This window comes from Prinia subflava, chromosome 1 (genome assembly GCF_021018805.1).
Source record: "Prinia subflava isolate CZ2003 ecotype Zambia chromosome 1, Cam_Psub_1.2, whole genome shotgun sequence".
Lineage (NCBI taxonomy): Eukaryota > Metazoa > Chordata > Aves > Passeriformes > Cisticolidae > Prinia > Prinia subflava.
The window spans coordinates 152,829,369-152,846,299 of NC_086247.1; the positions used below are offsets into that span (position 1 = coordinate 152,829,369).

The window sequence follows — 16,931 nt, forward strand, 5'->3', positions numbered from 1 at the left end:
ATCCATGCCCCCATGTTTCTGTGTCTCTGTATCCATGTCCCCATGTCCCTGTATCCATGTCCCCATGTTTCTGTGTCTCTGTATCCATGTCCCCATGTCCCCATGTCCCTGTGTCTGTATCCATGTCCCCCCGTTCCCGTACTCTTCGTGTTCCCAAGTCCTTGTATCCCCTGTCCCTGTACCCTCCAAGTCCCCGTGTTCTGCACCCGTGTGTCCCTGTACCCGCTGTGTCCCCGTGTCCCCGTGCATTCCCACACTCCCACATTCCCCCATTCCCACATTCCCACATTCCCACCTTTCGTGCCAGGTGTTTGAAGTCCTCGGTGGTGGTGATCCGGCCCACCTTGCAGTCGGGCTTCCGGTAGGGATTCAGGCACTGCACGATGAACTGGGACATCTGCGGGAGACAGCGCTGGCTCCTGCTCCCTGCTCCCACCATCCCATCCCATCCCATGGATCCCATCCCATGGATCCCATCCCATTATCCCATCCCATCCCATCCCATCCCTTGGATCCCATCCCATCCCATCCCATGGATCCCATCCCATCCCATCCCATCCCATCCCATCCCATCCCATCCCATCCCATCCCATCCCATCCCATCCCATCCCATCCCATCCCATCCCATCCCATCCCATCCCATCCCATCCCATCCCATCCCATCCCATCCCATCCCATCCCATCCCATCCCATCCCATCCCATCCCATCCCATCCCATCCCATCCCATCCCATCCCATCCCATGGATCCCATCCCATTGATCCCATGGATCCCGGGATCCCTCACCTCTTTCCTGAACACCTCCTTGCTCTTCTTGGCCAGCTCGCTGGACGTGTCCGCCTCCGCCGTCTTGGGCTTCTTGGAAGACTGGAGAGGGGAACGCAGGGATGGCAGCGCGTCCCTGGTGCCACCCTGGGGACAGCGCCCCTGGGCCACCGCCTGATGGGCACCATGGCTTCCAGACATTCCCAGGGGATTCCAGCCCCTTCCCAGGGGGATTCCAGCCCCTTCCCAGGAGATTCCCAGCCCATGCCAGCACACTCCCCATTCCAACCCAGATCTTCCCAGCCTGATCCCAATGAGCTTCTCAGCCCAATCCTGATGAGATTCCAGGTCCATTCTCAACACCCTTCCCAGCCCAAGGCCAGCACCATTCCCGGTCTGATCCAGGCCCAATTCCCAGACAAATGCCAGCACACTCCCACCCCAAACCAGGGATCTCCCAGCCCACTCCTGGTGCTCTTCCCAGCCTTATCCCAGCAAACTTTCCCTGGTGCATTCCCCAGCTCAATCCTGGTGAACTTCCAGGTGAGCTTCCCAGTTCATCCCAGTGAACTTCCCAGCCCGATCCAGGCACAATTCCCAGCTCATTCCTGGTGCTCTTCCCAGCCCAGTCCTGGAATGCTCCCCACCCCAAGGCAGGCATTTCCCAGCCCAGTCCCAGAGCTCCCCATCCCGATGCCGGCACGCTCCTCGCCCCAATCCAGGCACAATTCCCAGTCTGATCCCAGCACGGTCCCCAGCCCACTCCCAGCATTTCCCAGCCTCGCTCCTGGCACTCCCCAGCTTGGTCCCAACACATTTCCCAGCCCAATCCTGGCACAATTCCCAGCACACTCCTGGGCTGGGAGGCACAGGGACCACTCCTTGCTCTTGTTTCCTTTGGAAAAAAAGCTGGGAAAAGAGCAGCAGTGGGTCCTGGGGCTGGTCCATAGTGGGAGCAAGCCCTGTGGCGATGGATTTTCCCTCAGGAATTCCCTGCCAGGGCTGGGGCCCCCCACAAGCATTCACAAGGATTATCTTTAGCTCCAGCCAGGATAAAGGGAATTTTCTCGGCATTTCTGGCTGCTTCCCTGAGCACCGATCCCTGATTTAGTGACGGAGTCGAATCCGCTCCAGCTGCATCCCGGAGCCCATCCCTTCGTGCTGGATCCACACCCACCTCCCACACACTCCCATCCCCGGCTCTGCCACATCCCTGGAGCCCAGGGGGGGAAAGCAGCATCCCTGCACCAGCACCGTGTTCTGGGAGAGCTCTGGGATCCAGGGCATCCCAACTGGGATTGCAAGGACGGGAAGAGCAAAAGGATTTGTGAAAGGTTTGGAGAGCCAGGGGAGGTTTCCCCTCTCCTTCTGCTCTTTGATGATGTCCCAATATTTCTTTTAATTAAAAAAATCCCACTTTGTACAAGTATTTAACACTGAAAAAAGCAGGGAAAGAAATCCCTTTCAATCCCTGAAAATGTGCCTGGCTGGAGGGCAGAGCTGCAAACCCCGGGAGCGGGGGACAGGGTGTAAATCCAGGGAGGGTTTATGGCCAGGCCCGGCCCAGCAGGGACATCAAAGCTGCTGCTCCGGCCCCAGGCTCGGCTGCCACTTCAAACGGCCGGGAATGGGGAGCAGATGGGGATGGCTGCGGATGGCTCCGGCTCCAGAGCCTGCGGCGCTCCATCGGCACAGCCCTCCTCATTCCCAAACCTTCCCAAACCTTCCCAAAGCCCTCGGCATTCCCAAACCTTCCCAAACCTTCCCAAAGCCTTCCAAACCCCTCCTCATTCCCAAACATTCTCAAACGCTTCCAAACCCCTCCTCATTCCCAAACCTTTCCAAAGCCTTCCAAACCCCTCCTCATTCCCAAACCTTCCCAAACCTTTCCAAACCCTTCCAAACCCCTCCTCATTCCCAAACCTTCCCAAACCTTTCCAAACCCTTCCAAACCCCTCCTCATTCCCAAACCTTTCCAAACCCTTCCAAACCCCTCCTCATTCCCAAACCTTTCAACCTTCCCAAACCCTTCCACCACCCCAAATCTTTCTCCACCCCCAAATTCCTTCTCCACTACCAATCCCTTTTCCATCATGAAATCCTCCCCCATCCCCAAAATCCTTCTCCATCACTAAACTCTTCTCCATCATCAATCCCTTCTCCACCCCAAACCCTTCTCCATGACCAATCCCTTCTCCATCATCATTCCCTTCTCCACCCCAAATCCTTCTCCATCATCATTCCCTTCTTCACCACCAAATCCTTTTCCACCAATTCTTTCTCCATCCTCAAAACTTTCTCTACCAGTCCCTTCTCCATCCCAAAATCCTTCTCCTTCACCCAATCCTTCTCCACCAATCCCTTCTCCATCCCCAAATCCTTCTCTGGCCCCACACACTTCCCCATCCAACCCCTCTCCATGTGGGATGTGGGCAAAAAATCCACATCAAAATTATCAGGGAAAGATGAGGAGGAGAAACTAAAACTCCATTTCCAAGCTCCTCCTTGTGCCAATTCTTCCTGATTTCAGGCTAAAATTCTATTTTCTATTTATTTTAATATCAAAACCTCTTCTTCGAGGCCTTCCTCCCTCACCCCTCCTCAGTGAAATCTCGTAATCCAAAGGCTGCCAGGAAAACTAACACAGGAAAACCCCCAGAATGGAGCTGTCCCTGTTCTCCAGCCTCTGGAGGAGAACATTCCTCTGGGAATGGAGGAGCCACAAAGATGGGGGGAAACCAGCCTGGGATGGGATCAAGGAAAACCCGGAGGAGCCTGACCGGGATTCTCCTTTCCAGCAGCTGGGATCTGCTCCACTGACACCAGCCTTTCCATGGAGAACCCATGGGCAGAGACAAACTCATCCCAAATCCCAACTTTCTCCATCTAACAGGATGCAAAACCTTCAGCATCCAGCCCAGTGTCCCTGCCAGCCTTCCTGCTGGGCCACTCCCTCAGGAAAGCCCTTTTCCAAGGGAAAAGAAGGATTTTGAGTGTGCTTTAACGGGAACAGTGACCCTGGCCTCCCACTCCTCTTGTGCCTTTCCATCAAAATCCTCCCGGCCCAGGAACACCGGGAATAGCAGCAGCAGCTGTTGGGCGCCAGAGCCGCGGTGCCGGTGGGTTTAATCCCTCCTGGGTGGGTTTAATCCATTTGGGAAAGGTGTGGGGTGGGGAGGAGGGTAAAAAATCCGAGGAATGTGGTTGTAATTTCAGGGTGGAAGCCTTGAAGGCAGGAGCTGCGACCACGGGAATTCAGTGCCAGGAAAAACCCGACCTTCCGGCCCTCCTGGCCCAGAAGAAAAGGAATGAAAGCTCTGGAGTGAGTGGGAACCACCTCAGCCCGAGGTCAGCCAGAGCCACGGCTCATTTAGGAATGAGGGATTCAGGGATTCAGGGAAATTCGGGGATTTGGGGGTTGGAGTGAGTAACAAAACCGGGAAGGAGCAGCTGGTTCTGTCCAGCCTGAGGCAAAGCCCTTGCATCACCTCGGCTCCTCCTTATCCCAATTTATGGGATAAAACCCACATTTACGGAAGCCCCTCCCCTTGCTGCACCCTCTGCTGTGCAGGCAGCACCAAGACCCTCAGAATTCCACAGGAATTCCCTGGAGAGCACCAGCACAGCTCTGTCTCCTCGCTCAGAGGAGCCCAACCTTCTCCTCAGCACCTTGCTCCCATCCCAGGGATGTTCCCAAATATTCCCAAGCTGAGATGTTCCAAGCTCTCCACCACTGAACTTCAGCTCATCCCTCCACAGGGATGCATTTCCCAGCTATTCCAGCTTCCAATCTCCCTTTAGAGCCTCCAATTCACAATTTTCTTGCTCAATCCCAATATCCTTCAACAATATTTGCAATCCCAAGATCCTGGAATATCAGGGAATGTCATGGGACAAATGTGACACTGATCCAGGGATAAAAATCCTTGAAAAGGCTTCCCTGGATTTCTCTGTGGAGGCAACAGCCCCTTGGCTGAGCAGGGAGTGCCAGCTCTGAGCTCATTTTCCAATTAGCTTTTTTGCAGGGAGATAAATATTTGTCGGAGTGAACTCGCCAGGATTCCTGGCTGGAGCCCTCGGAGGCGTTCCAGGAATGGGATTAACCCTTGGGATGCTGGTAGCACATGGAAAGGCAACAGCAGCCACGTGGGATGAGTTCCTGGGTGCTGCAGGATGGGCAACACCTCCAGGAAAATCCTGGAAATGTGGGAGCATTCCCAGGGAGAACGGATTCCTTTCTTTCCATGAATTTTATCCAGCTTTTTAAGGACTCAGAAAGGTATGGAAAGGCTCCTGAGCGACACCCTTAGTTTGTCCTTTTTCAGTGTTATTCCCCCTCATTCCCATTTTTCTGGCCAGGCTGGAATCCAGGGCAGAACTCCAGGGAAGTCCGGAGTTCACGTGAGCACAGCCGAGCCCCGAGTGATGCCAGTGGTGCCATCCCACGGGATTTGGGGTCACTCGTGTCCCCCTGCCCCCTCCCAGCTCCATCCCAAGGACTGTCCCCCCTCACCTTCATGGGGTTCTCGTCGTACGTGGGGGTGCCCAGGTCCATCTCGGCCTCGTGCTCCAGGCTGGCCTCGTCGCCGGGGCTGTCCCAGGTGGGAGGGTCCCACTGGGTTTGTCTGCAGGAAGGAGGACAGGTCATTGTCACCTCCTCGGGGGACTGGGACCTGCTCAGGGGTCACCCCATGGGCTGGGACATCCAGATTCCATCGGCCGTCGGAATTCCTGGCACACGGAATTCACGGCCTCATCGCGCTCCTGACGATGAGTGTGAGGATTTCTAAGCTGGAGGAGGTTCAAACCAAGCAGGAAGAAGTTAAAAAAGGGAATCTGCACCGTTTTCTACCACAGTGATACAGTGGGATCAAGGGATGTTCATCACCGGGATGGAATTCCCAGCATGGAAAGGTGGGAACATCCCAAGAGCCCAGGGAAGGCTCGGCCTCCACCAAGGCTCCCTTGGGTCTCCTCATCCCATCCCGAGACTTCCACACAACACAGTTCACCAATTCCTGCTCCACTGGTTTGAATTCCAGGTGTTCGAAGGTCTCCTGCTCTGCTGTGTGCCAGGGAGCCGGGAGGAATCCAGAAGGGAGATGGAAAAGATTCATGGATGCAGGGAAATGTGTGCCAGGAACAAGAACTGACAGCAGGGAATGGATACGGAAGAAAATATTCCTCCCTTCAGAGGTGGATCCCTATCCACACCTCCCATGGGGTTGGAAATTTAAAACAAGTCCTTTTTAGAAGCTTAAATTTCATTTTAATTTCAGGTGAATTCACAAGGATTGATCCAAAACCTGGTTGTTTCCAAAACTGATGGGAAAGGCGTAGGAAAAACATCGGGAAAATCATGTTTCCTCCTATGGAGGTGGGAGCTGGGCTCTTCTCCCAAAAAACAAGCGACAGGACAAGAGGGAATGGCCCCAGGTTGTGCCAGGGGATGTTCAGGTTGGAGACTGGGAAAACTCCTTCATGGAGAGGGTTGGAGTGCCCATCCCAGAGATCCCAAAGCCCTGCGGATGTGGCACTTGGGGACAGGGGCCAGCCATGCCCACACCCACCTGGTGACCACGTGGTAGTAGTAGATCTTTCCCTCGGGATCCCGGGCCGTTTTCCAGTTGGGAGGGAGGACGATGGTTTTGGGTTTGGGAGGGGAAGGCGGAGGCAGATCCAGGAGGTTGTTGGTGACCACCAGCTCTGGCTGCAAACGGCACGGCAGGGATGGAGAGAAAGTTGTGAGGCAGCTCTTTATCCCACGGGAAAACCCTCCACATCCCTCCATCCATCCATGCATGCATCCCTTCATCCATCCTTCCATCCATCCATCCATCCATCCCAAATCCATCCATCCATCCATCCCTCCATCCATCCATCCATCCATCCCTCCATCCATCCCTCCATCCATCCCTCCATCCATCATCCCTCCATCCATCCCTCCATCCATCCCTCCATCCATCCCTCCATCCATGCATCCATCCATCCCTCCATCCATCCCTCCATCCCTCCCTCCATCCCTCCCTCCATCCCTCCATCCATCCCTCCATCCCTCCATCCCTCCATCCCTCCATCCATCCCTCCATCCCTCCATCCCTCCATCCATCCCTCCATCCCTCCATCCCTCCATCCATCCATCCATCCATCCCTCCCTCCATCCCTCCATCCCTCCCTCCATCCCTCCCTCCATCCCTCCATCCATCCATCCATCCATCCATCCCTCCATCCATCCCTCCCTCCATCCATCCATCCATCCATCCATCCCTCCCTCCATCCCTCCATCCATCCCTCCATCCATCCATCCATCCATCCATCCATCCATCCATCCATCCATCCATCCCTCCCTCCATCCATCCCTCCATCCATCCCTCCCTCCCTCCCTCTCTCCCCAGCCCTCACCTGCTGGATGGCCTGGGGCTGCCCGGCTGTCACGATGGTGGTGACGGCGGCGGGCGGCTGCACGATCACTCCCTGCGGATGCGCCGTGTAGATCTGCTGGCCCTGGATGTACTGCAGGCCTGGCTGGGCATAGCTCTGCAACAGGCACCACACTCAGCTGCTGCTCCCAAAAAACCTCTGAGCTTCCACCAGAGCAGGCTGCTCCAAGCCCCGTCCAGCCTGGCCTTGGACACCTCCAGGGATCCAGGGGCAGCCACAGCTTCTCTGGGTATTCCAGCCCCTCCCCACCCTCCCAGCCAGGAATTCCTTCCTAACATTACCCACAGATTTTTGTAACGTAATTAATTCTGGTAGCTCCAGACTCTGCTTCCAAAAGCCAGTGGAAGCTGAGTTCCCACATCCACGTTTCACTCACTTACTCAGCTTTTATCCACAAATCTCCCTTCAACAGTCAAAAAGCCAAAATATTCCTGCAAGTCGCAAATTCCTGATTGGCCCAAAAAACTATGGAATCATCATCCCTGAATGTTCTCAATATCCCCAGTCCTGGATGTTCTCAATATCCCAAATCCCTGAATGTGATCAATATCCCCAGTCCTGGATGTTCTCAATATCCCAAATGCCTGAATGTGATCAATATCCCCAATCCTGAATGTGATCAATACCCCCAATCCTGGATGTTCTCAATATCCCAAATGCCTGAATGTGATCAATATCCAAATCCCTGGATGTGATCAATACTCCCAATCCTGGATGTTCTCAATAATCCCCATCCCTTGGAATGTCCAATGCCATGTTGGATGGGCCTTGGAGCAATCCTGGATAACAGAAGCTGTCCCTGCCACGGCAGGGGGTGGAACTGGATTCTCCTGAAGGTTCCTTCCAACCCCCAAATCCCAGGATTCCGTGATTCCCTAATTTCTGCCGTTTGTACACAGAAACCCCCTGGGCTGTGCTTTTCTCCTGCCCTTGGGCACCAAGTCCCCGAGCAGAGCTAAGAGGATGCTCCACCCAGAGGAGCCCGGCGTGAGTAACCCGTGTGTTTTCCCCCGCTCCCGCGGGCGTTCCCGGCTGGAATTACCTGCACGATGGGCGCCGTGGCCTGCGAGTAGGGCGAGGTCACGCCGTAGACGGCCTGGCAGGCCTGGCCCTGGTAGTAGATGGCGGGCTGGGACTGGGCGGGCGAGTAGGGCTGCTGCACCGCCACGGGCTGCTGGCCCGACTCCCACACGCCGTAGCCCTGGCCCTGCACGGCGCCGGCCGCCGCGGGCACCGGCACCACGGCCACGTTGGCCTCCTGGTGCCCCGCGGCGGCGTCGCCGGCGGCCGCGTACGGCGGCGCCGCCACCTCCACGGCGGCGGCGGCGGCGGCGGCGGCCACGTGCTGCACCACGGGCACGGCCGGCGCGGCGCCCAGCGCCGGCTCCACCAGAGTCTGGGAGTGCTCGTAGCCCGCCGGCGAGCACATGGAGTCCATGCTGGGCGTGGGCAGCAGCACCTTGCCCGCGTTGGGGTTGCTGGGGTCCACGTAGGCCTGCATGGGGTAGCCCGGCGGGTAGCCCAGGAAGCTGTGGTGGGGCGTGCCGTAGCCCAGGGAGTCGTAGGGCAGCGGGGACGCCATGCCCAGGTTTTGGAGCTGCTGCTGCTGCTTCTGGGCCTCCCGCTGCGCCACCTCCTGCTCGAAGAGCTTGCGGCGCTCCTCCGTGGAGAGCTTCTGGCGCTCCTTGGGACGCACCTTCTTCTTGGAGGAGGCTGGGGTGTCGTACCTGGGAGAGAGGGGCAGCGAGAGAGGCCTCAGGGGGCTGCAGGGCTCCAGCAGCGAAAGGGGAAATCCTGGAGTGCCCAACAACAGCGTGAATCCCTAAAAACATTTGAATTCCTAAAAGCATTTGAATTCCTAAAAACATTTGAATTCCTAAAAGCATTTGAATTCCTAAAAACATTTGAATTCCTAAAAACATTTGAATTCCTAAAAACATTTGAATTCCTAAAAACATTCCCCTTTTTCCAGCTGTTTGACCAACGTGGGAGAAACACCCGCGGGTCCTGCTCATCCACAGGGCAGAGGATGAGCAATCCCAGCGGATTGGGCAATGTCAGATGGCGCTGATGGAGATGCAAGGATGCCACAGAAGTCTGGAGGAGCTGCTCTGGGATACCTGGGGAGGGAGGGAACGCCTCCAAGAGAAGCCAAGGAAAGGTCCCAATCCGCAGGGTTTTCCCTGCTGGAAACACTCTGCCAGCTTTTCCCAAAGCAGGACAAAAAGGAATTTGGAAGAGGCTCCCAAACAGGAGCAGCTCACAGCGCAGCACCTTCCCCACCAGATTCCAGTGCTGGGGTGAGAATTCCATTTTCCAGTCCAGAACCCCCGGATGGGAGCTGCAGACACGGCAAAGAACAAGGGAATCACAGGCAGCACGTTCCTGTTTGGAATTCTGCTCGTTCCCAGACCGCAGCTTCGGCTTCAAAAAATAATGGTGTGGATGGGTTTTTTTAATTCCTTAAGAGTTCTCATCCCAAAACACGTAGCAGCTGGAGGGATTTTTCCAGGGAATTAAAGAAGGAGGGGGGAAAAAAAGCCTAAGGACTTTGATCAAAGCCCAACCAAGGAAAATTTCAGATCAAAGATGGATATTTCCAGACGTTATGAGTGTGGTAAAACAGGGATTACAAGGAAAAATGCTTTGCAGCCTTAATATAATGGATTCTACAAAGCATCCAGGATATTCTCCATATATTCTGTGTTCCTGGGATCCATTTACATATCAAAAGCACATTGCTCCCAACAGATCCGCTGGAGCTGTTTCCTGGCATTCCCAGAGGAGCTGCAGGATCCGTTAATGGGAACCTCATTGCCGGGAGGAGTTTGATTTCCCTAATTAAAGTCTTTCCTGGCACTGCCTGGAGGGTTTGGAGGAGAAGCAGCTGCCATGGAGGGAGTGGGAAGAAGGAAACCGAGGGTTTAGTGTTCCTTTCTCCATCTCTTTGGTTATTTTCCTTATTAAATCCTTGGGATAACAAAGAGCTCAGAGCAGGGAGAACATTCCCAGAGAAGGAATTTGGTCCTTCACCAACACGGACACAGCACAGGGGAAGTGCCAGAGCAGCAACTCCTCACCCAAAAACTGCTCATTCTGTGTAAACCAACCCCTAAATCCAGGATTTACTTCCCGGGGATGTTTCCAGCCTCGTTACAGAGGGATAGATTTACATCTGTACTTTTTATCCAGATGTTTCCAACTTTCCCAGCTCAGCTCAGCGCGAGGTTTCCTCGTCTGGCTGACTCGGCACCAATTGTTCCCTAATTATGGAGTGGCTTTGAGAGGGACAACAGAGAAGGGACCTCTTCAAAGGCAGTTCCATGGTATTTGTGCTGCCTTTAACACGCTCTTCAGTCCCTCTGAACTGCAGGACATGGAATATTTTCCTTCTCTTCACCAGGAGCTGCGTGCTCAGCCGTGGCAGTGATGCCACCATTCCCGAGGGAAGGCAGGAGAGCTGGCACCAGCCTGCTGGGATCACACCTACCTGCTGTCCTTACAGGTGTATTTAGGGAATAACCACTCGATCAAGGAAGTTTTGGAGTCAGAATTCCTGGTTTGGGCGCTGCTCCCTCTTGTACAGGGATAGCTCCAAGCTCAGCACAGTAGGAAGAGGTGGAGCAGAAGGGAATGGATTCGGAAGGACCCAGAGAGCTCTCTGCATTAGGAGGGCTCATCCTGGAATTCCTGGATTCCCCATCCCTGGAGTGTCCCAGGCCAGGCTGGACAGGGCTTGGAGCACCCCAGGACAGAGGAAGGTGTCCCCATGGCACAGGGTGGGACTGGAAGGGCTTTGAGGTCCTTCCAACTCAAACCATCCCATCATCCCTAATTTCTGCGCAGGAAATTCCCGCACAGCCTCCCTCATTTCCAAAGCACTCCTGAAGACGGAGGTGCAGGTTATCCCAGAGAAGGCGGCACCAACACCAAGGAACCGCCCACCTCCCACCGGGATCCAATCTCACCACCAGGACATTCTCCAGGAGAACACTCCCCTCCCCAGCCCTGGGCGACTCCCCAGCACCGTTTTCCCTGGAGATTTCACGCAGGAACGGGGCAGATCCCTGGAATGTGGCAGCTCCTTCCAGCACTTGCCTGTCCTCCGGCCTCTTTGTGCCCCTCTCGTAGGCGGAGGACGGCGGGGACAGGGAATCCCTCCGTCTCTTCCTCTCCTTGCTCTGGCTCTGCCGCTCTGGATCCCGCTCCCGGCTCAGGACCGGGTTCTTGGGAGTGGGGGTCTGATCCCGGAGCCCGGCTGTCTCTCTGCCAGCTGTTGGGAAAACAGGGAAAAGGCAGGGAATTTTTATCATTGGCTATCAAGAGCTCCCCTCTCCTAGAAACAGCCTCAAGTTGCGCCAGGGGAAGTTCGGGTTGGATATTGGGAATATCTCTCATGGAAAAGGCTGGCCAAGGCCAGGGCAAGGGTGGAGTCCCCATCCCTGGAGGGATTTAAAGGCCCTGTGGATGTGGCACTTGGGGACATGGATCAGTGGTGGCTTTGGCAGCACTGGGGTAGTTGGATTCATTCTTGGAGGGCTTTTCCAAGCTCACCAATTTCAGGATTTTAATTCTGGGTTGTTTCCTCTCACCCTCAGGGCCCCGTCTCCCCCCACCCAGACATTCCAGACTGGGAAAATGAAGCAGTTTCACAGGAGCAGAGGAAAACATGGGAACAGGTGAGGACTTACCAGTGCTCTCCTTTTCTGCTTGGCTCTTCTTCGGGATGCGATAAACCTCCTGTGGAAAAGGCACGAGCGGGGTCAGACCTCCAGCTGCTCCCAAACCACCCCAAACAGCCAGGAATCACACAAATCACACATTTACAAGAAACCACCAAAAAAGGCTCTCCTGAAGGTAAGTTCCGAGGTTTTGGTGGTGCTTTCCATATATTTCCTCTGCTCAGTGTTTGATTTTTGATGGATTTAGGTGGAAGTGAGGGCTCTGGGCAGAGCTGTAGGGTCCTACACCTCTGTGGTGATGGAGGAGTGTCCCAGCAGCAGCTCCTGCTGGCCCTGTGCTGGTCTCCAAGGCCGTTTGAGATAACCCAGCAAGGAGCAGGGAGCTGGGCTGGGTGATTCCAACAGATCCCTCCCGACTGGAGACATTCCATGGCTCTGTGATCCCAGCTCCAGCATCTGCTCCCCCTGCTCATAGAGCACCCCTGAGCTCCCCACAGCTCCTGGGGACAGGGTCACATTCCCACCACATTCCCAAGGTCTGATGTTTGATGTGGGAGCATCCCAAGGGCAGAGAGCAGCTCTGAGTGACCCCTCTGACCGAGGAGGCGCTGGAGATCAGACACCAACACCCACCAAGGCTCCAACAGCAGCAAACTCCAAACCCTCTGCTCACCCAGCCCCTCCCTCGGACCAGGAAGGACCTGGAAAGAGCTGGAGCTGCTGGAGACATCCAGAGGAGGCCCCGGAGCTGCTCCAGGGCTGGAGCCAGGCTGGGAGAGTTGGGAATGTTCCCCTGGAGAGGAGAAGGCTCCAGGGAGAGCTCAGAGCCCCTGCCAGGGCCTGAGGGGGCTCCAGGAGAGCTGGAGAGGGACTGGGGACAAGGGCTGGAGGGACAGGACACAGGGAATGGCTCCCACTGCCAGAGGGCAGGGCTGGGTGGGAGATTGGGAAGGGATTCCTGGCTGGGAGGGTGGGGAGGGCTGGGCTGGGATTCCCAGAGCAGCTGTGGCTGTCCCTGGATCCCTGGCAGTGCCCAAGGCCAGGCTGGAGCACCTGGGACAGTGGGAGGTGTCCCTGCCATGGCAGGGGTGGCCCTGGATGATCACAAAGGTCCTGGCAGCTCCAAGAGGAGATGGCACTGTGGGAAGAAAGGGAAGAAGAGCTGGGAATGAGGATCAGAACTTCCCTACAGCCCAGGTTCAGCACAATGTCCTTGTTAAAGCCCCCTGGACTGGGCAGGACCAACCCTTCCCACGTCACTGGAACCAACTGTGCACCCTCCAATTAAGAAATGAGGCTTGTTAGCACCTTTCCATGCTGCTTTGTATCTTTAATTGGAACATTCTGGCATTCCCAGCGTAAATCCCATTTTACCTCAGGGATGCTCACGATCCTACAGAGGTTTTACAGCATTTCTGACTGCCCAAGTGCTGGAAGGTTGGAAAAAAAAAAGCTCATTTCTGTTTAATTCCAGCTTCTATCAAGCCCTTGCTCTGTTCCCTTCCTGAAGGAATACAGTATTCCCAAGAATTATTCCCAGTTATTTCCAGCAGAATGTGACGAACCAGCTGGTTTGTGCCTGATGGAGCATCCCTGATGGAGCAGCAGCTGCATCCCAAAAAAACCCATTAAATCATAAAGGAGAGGCTCAGTTTAACACAAATAAATTGTTTTGGGGAGCTGTGCTGGCATTCCAGCTTTCCCAGGGTGCCTTCCCTAAAATATCCCTTCATTTAGGCTCTGGATGAGGCAGAGTGGGGAAAAAAGATGGATTTGACTCTTCCTGGGGGTGAAGGCTGCTCCAGTTGGGAATTTAAACCTTCCACATGCTCGGAAATGTGGAGTTTACCTTGACTTGACTCTCAGATTTTACAGAATATCCCCTTTTTTTATTAATTCCTAGAGTTTTTAAAGCTGTTTGGGAATTAATTAACGGGTGGCCCAGGGGGATCATTAGCAATGTGTCCACCCCCAGCCCTGGATGGGCTAAAAATGAGAATTTCCTTCAGTGGAAAAAAGGGAAGGAGAAGAAACCCTGTTGTGGTTTGTCCACGAGGCAAAGCCACTTCAAAAGTGCTGCTGCTGGCTAAAAAAAAAGGGATTTGGGCCAAGATTTTTAGGTTTTTAAAGATATTTTTGCTTTTCTGTGGAGCCCAAACGCAGCACATGGAGATTGAAGAATCTACCAAAAAGAGAGGCATTAAAATTCCCTAAAAATGCTCTTTAAATTGAAGTCTTTTAATTTATTTATGTGTTTGCTATAGGGTAGAATACTCCAAATCCAGGGGGTTTTTTAGATGAAACGTAAAGAAACAAAGCAGCAGCTCCTTGTTTGTGGTGGGGAGGGATGCAGGAGGAGCCCATAATTATATGGGATTTATGTATTTATAGATGATGTCATCCATAGAATGTCCGATCATGGAATCACGGAATGGTTTGGGCTGGAAGGACCTTGAAGCTCACCCAATTCAGGGAATCTCCCACCAGGCCAGGAAGGGAAAGGGAAAAGGGAAAAGGGAAAAGGGAAAAGGGAAAAGGGAAAAGGGAAAAGGGAAAAGGGAAAAGGGAAAAGGGAAAAGGGAAAGGGAAAGGGAAAGGGAAAGGGAAAGGGAAAGGGAAAGGGAAAAAGGAAAAGGGAAAGGGAAAAAGGAAAAGGGAAAAAGGAAAAGGGAAAAAGGAAAAGGGAAAGGGAAAGGGAAAAGGGAAAAGGGAAAAGGAAAGACATGAATTCTTGAGGAATGCTCAAGCCCCATCCAGCCACAATCTGTGGATTTCATTTTATTTTCCTACAGAATTCCAGGGCTATGGATGGCAGGGATGACTTTGCCTCGTGTGGGATGGAGATCACCACGGGGGCAGGTTCTGAAGCCCCAAAATCACCTTCCAGCAATGATTTGGCCAGGTTTTTTTCTGTCTTCCCCACATTAAACTCCAAAAAATGTTCATTTTCAGAGCAGCACATCCAAAAAATCCCCCCAGGTCTGCCCTGGCTGTTCCCAGAGGGAATGAGGAGCCACCAAGGAATGGGGTCATGGATGAACTGCACAGAGCAGAAGGACAATGCAAATGTTGGAGACAGCTAAACTCCACCACCCTCCCAGCTCCTAAAAAGGGTCTGTCCCATTAAAGAGCAGGATGGGGAACGGGAAATTACCAGGAAAAGACTCAGTGGGAAGAGAAGGAGGATAAGGAGCACCTGGAATAAGGGGACCGGAATCCCGGCACCGCCGCTCCTGCCACGCCCTGCTTTGGGTTCACCAGGACACGGGGAGAGCCCATTCCAGGGTCCATCCCAACCAACTGGCCAGCCCTAAAAAGTCCAGGGAGCCCCAAATCCAAGATAACTCTGAGCAGGGAGCGAGCTCCGTGCTGCTGGAGAGAACCTCCAGCTCCACACAACAGAGCCTGCAGCGTCCACCCCGTGTGGGGAGAGGGAGGCAGCCACGGCTTTGAACCAGGAACAAACGCAGGGGTCTGTCCAAACTGCTCCATGAGAAGCAGATGGTGGTCAGACCAGGCTGGGGAAACTCCCAAGAAAAGCCAGTTTTATTTTTGGAAACGGAAGCTGCTGGCTCGGAGCTGCAGAATTCCTCAATCAACGCGACCGCCGCTAACGGGCTCCAAATGGCCCCCGAGCTTCCAGCACAGCTTTGAAGGGATTGCACGGAAAATTGAATGCAGAAGGAAAAGTGACACGAGTCTGTTCGACACAAAAGAGGGGGGAAAAATGGGATTTGGGCTGTCCAGCCTCAGGCACAACCCAGCCTTGGCTTGGGAAAGGGAAGGGAGCTGCAGGATGGAGTCACGACTCGAAGGACTCCACAGTGGGAAAGGAAGGTTGTGTCTTGATGGAACCCTCTCCACAAATCTGTCCCTCAGCTGCCAGTCAATCCTGAATTAACTGCTGGATTTGATGATTTTGGAGGTCTTTTCCAACCTCAATGACTCCATGAGTTTATCCTATGGTTCTATGAACCTCTGTTCACTTGCTGAAGGAACACAACGCAACCAGATCCATCCCACACCAGGCTGGATCCTGTCCCTGTCCCTGTCCCTGTCCCTGTCCCTGTCCCTGTCCCTGCAGCTCCACCATGATCCCAAAGGATGGAGCAGAGCAAGAGGAAGGACCAGCACCAAGAAATCCCTGCCTGAAGGCCAGCAAATCCCACAGCAAACCCCGGCCTGGCTGCTCCCCAGCCCTATTGTTTTCCCCAGCCATCCCTTGCTCTAAGTTCTAACAAATTATAAAATTCTGATTAAAGCAGGGGATGTGCGTGCCGGAACTGGAGCCAGGCACTCCAGGATGGCCTCACTGGGAAAGGGACAGGCAGGAGCAGCTTTAAGGGGCTCTACCAGGATAAACCAGAGGAGACGTGGAAAGATCATCCCAGGGGAAACAGAAGCTGAGCTGCCTTTGGTCACCCAAGATGTCCCACTCAGGGTGAAACGGCCTCCAGGGGAGGTTCAGGTTGGATATTGGGAAAATTCCCTATGGAAGGGGTTGTCCAGCACTGGCCCAGCTTCCCAGGGCAGGGGGGAGTCCCCATCCCTGGAGGGGTTTAAAACCCTTGTGGATGTGGCACCTGGGGACAAGGGGCAGTGGTGGCCTCAGCAGTGCTGGACTCAATCACCTCTGAGGGCTTTTCCAAGCTCACCAATTCCCTGATTCCATGATTAGGAAGCTTCCAGATGGGTGCAAGAAAAAGTCCACCTTGGCCCAAGTCAGGGTGAGGACTCAGCCTGGAGCTCCAAGCCACCGCAAACGCTCACGAGGCTGGAAGTATCCAACTAAAACCTTTCACACCCAAGACTGCCTCTTCCAAAGGATTTTTCCTAAAACCAAAACCTCTTCCGAGTCACAAGGGAAGGGCCTGTGGATCCTCAGAGCCCCAGCTGCCCTTTCCCAGAAGGTGAGAGCCCCCTCTGGGGCACAGGAAGATCCCCAAAGCTGCCCCCACGTGAGGCAGAGCAGCCTAAACGTCCTCTCTGTCCCTCAGCTCCTCAACCTCAGCCCTCACGAGGACGTTGGGAAGAGCTTCCCAAG

At 54.4% G+C, this 16,931-nt stretch overlaps 1 protein-coding gene across 1 annotated transcript in view; it reads right to left on the minus strand.

The window, feature by feature from the left end:
- Positions 1-16,931, minus strand: part of SETD2 (SET domain containing 2, histone lysine methyltransferase) — a 52,480-nt gene that overhangs the window by 2,584 nt on the left and 32,965 nt on the right. Inside the window, exons 13-20 of the mRNA XM_063417597.1 lie at positions 11,897-11,945; positions 11,304-11,478; positions 8,248-8,932; positions 7,167-7,301; positions 6,335-6,474; positions 5,278-5,389; positions 786-866; positions 296-397 (exon numbers count right to left, since the gene is read on the minus strand). Coding sequence (XP_063273667.1) covers positions 296-397; positions 786-866; positions 5,278-5,389; positions 6,335-6,474; positions 7,167-7,301; positions 8,248-8,932; positions 11,304-11,478; positions 11,897-11,945 — 1,479 coding nt within the window. The remainder of the gene's footprint in view (positions 1-295; positions 398-785; positions 867-5,277; positions 5,390-6,334; positions 6,475-7,166; positions 7,302-8,247; positions 8,933-11,303; positions 11,479-11,896; positions 11,946-16,931) is intronic.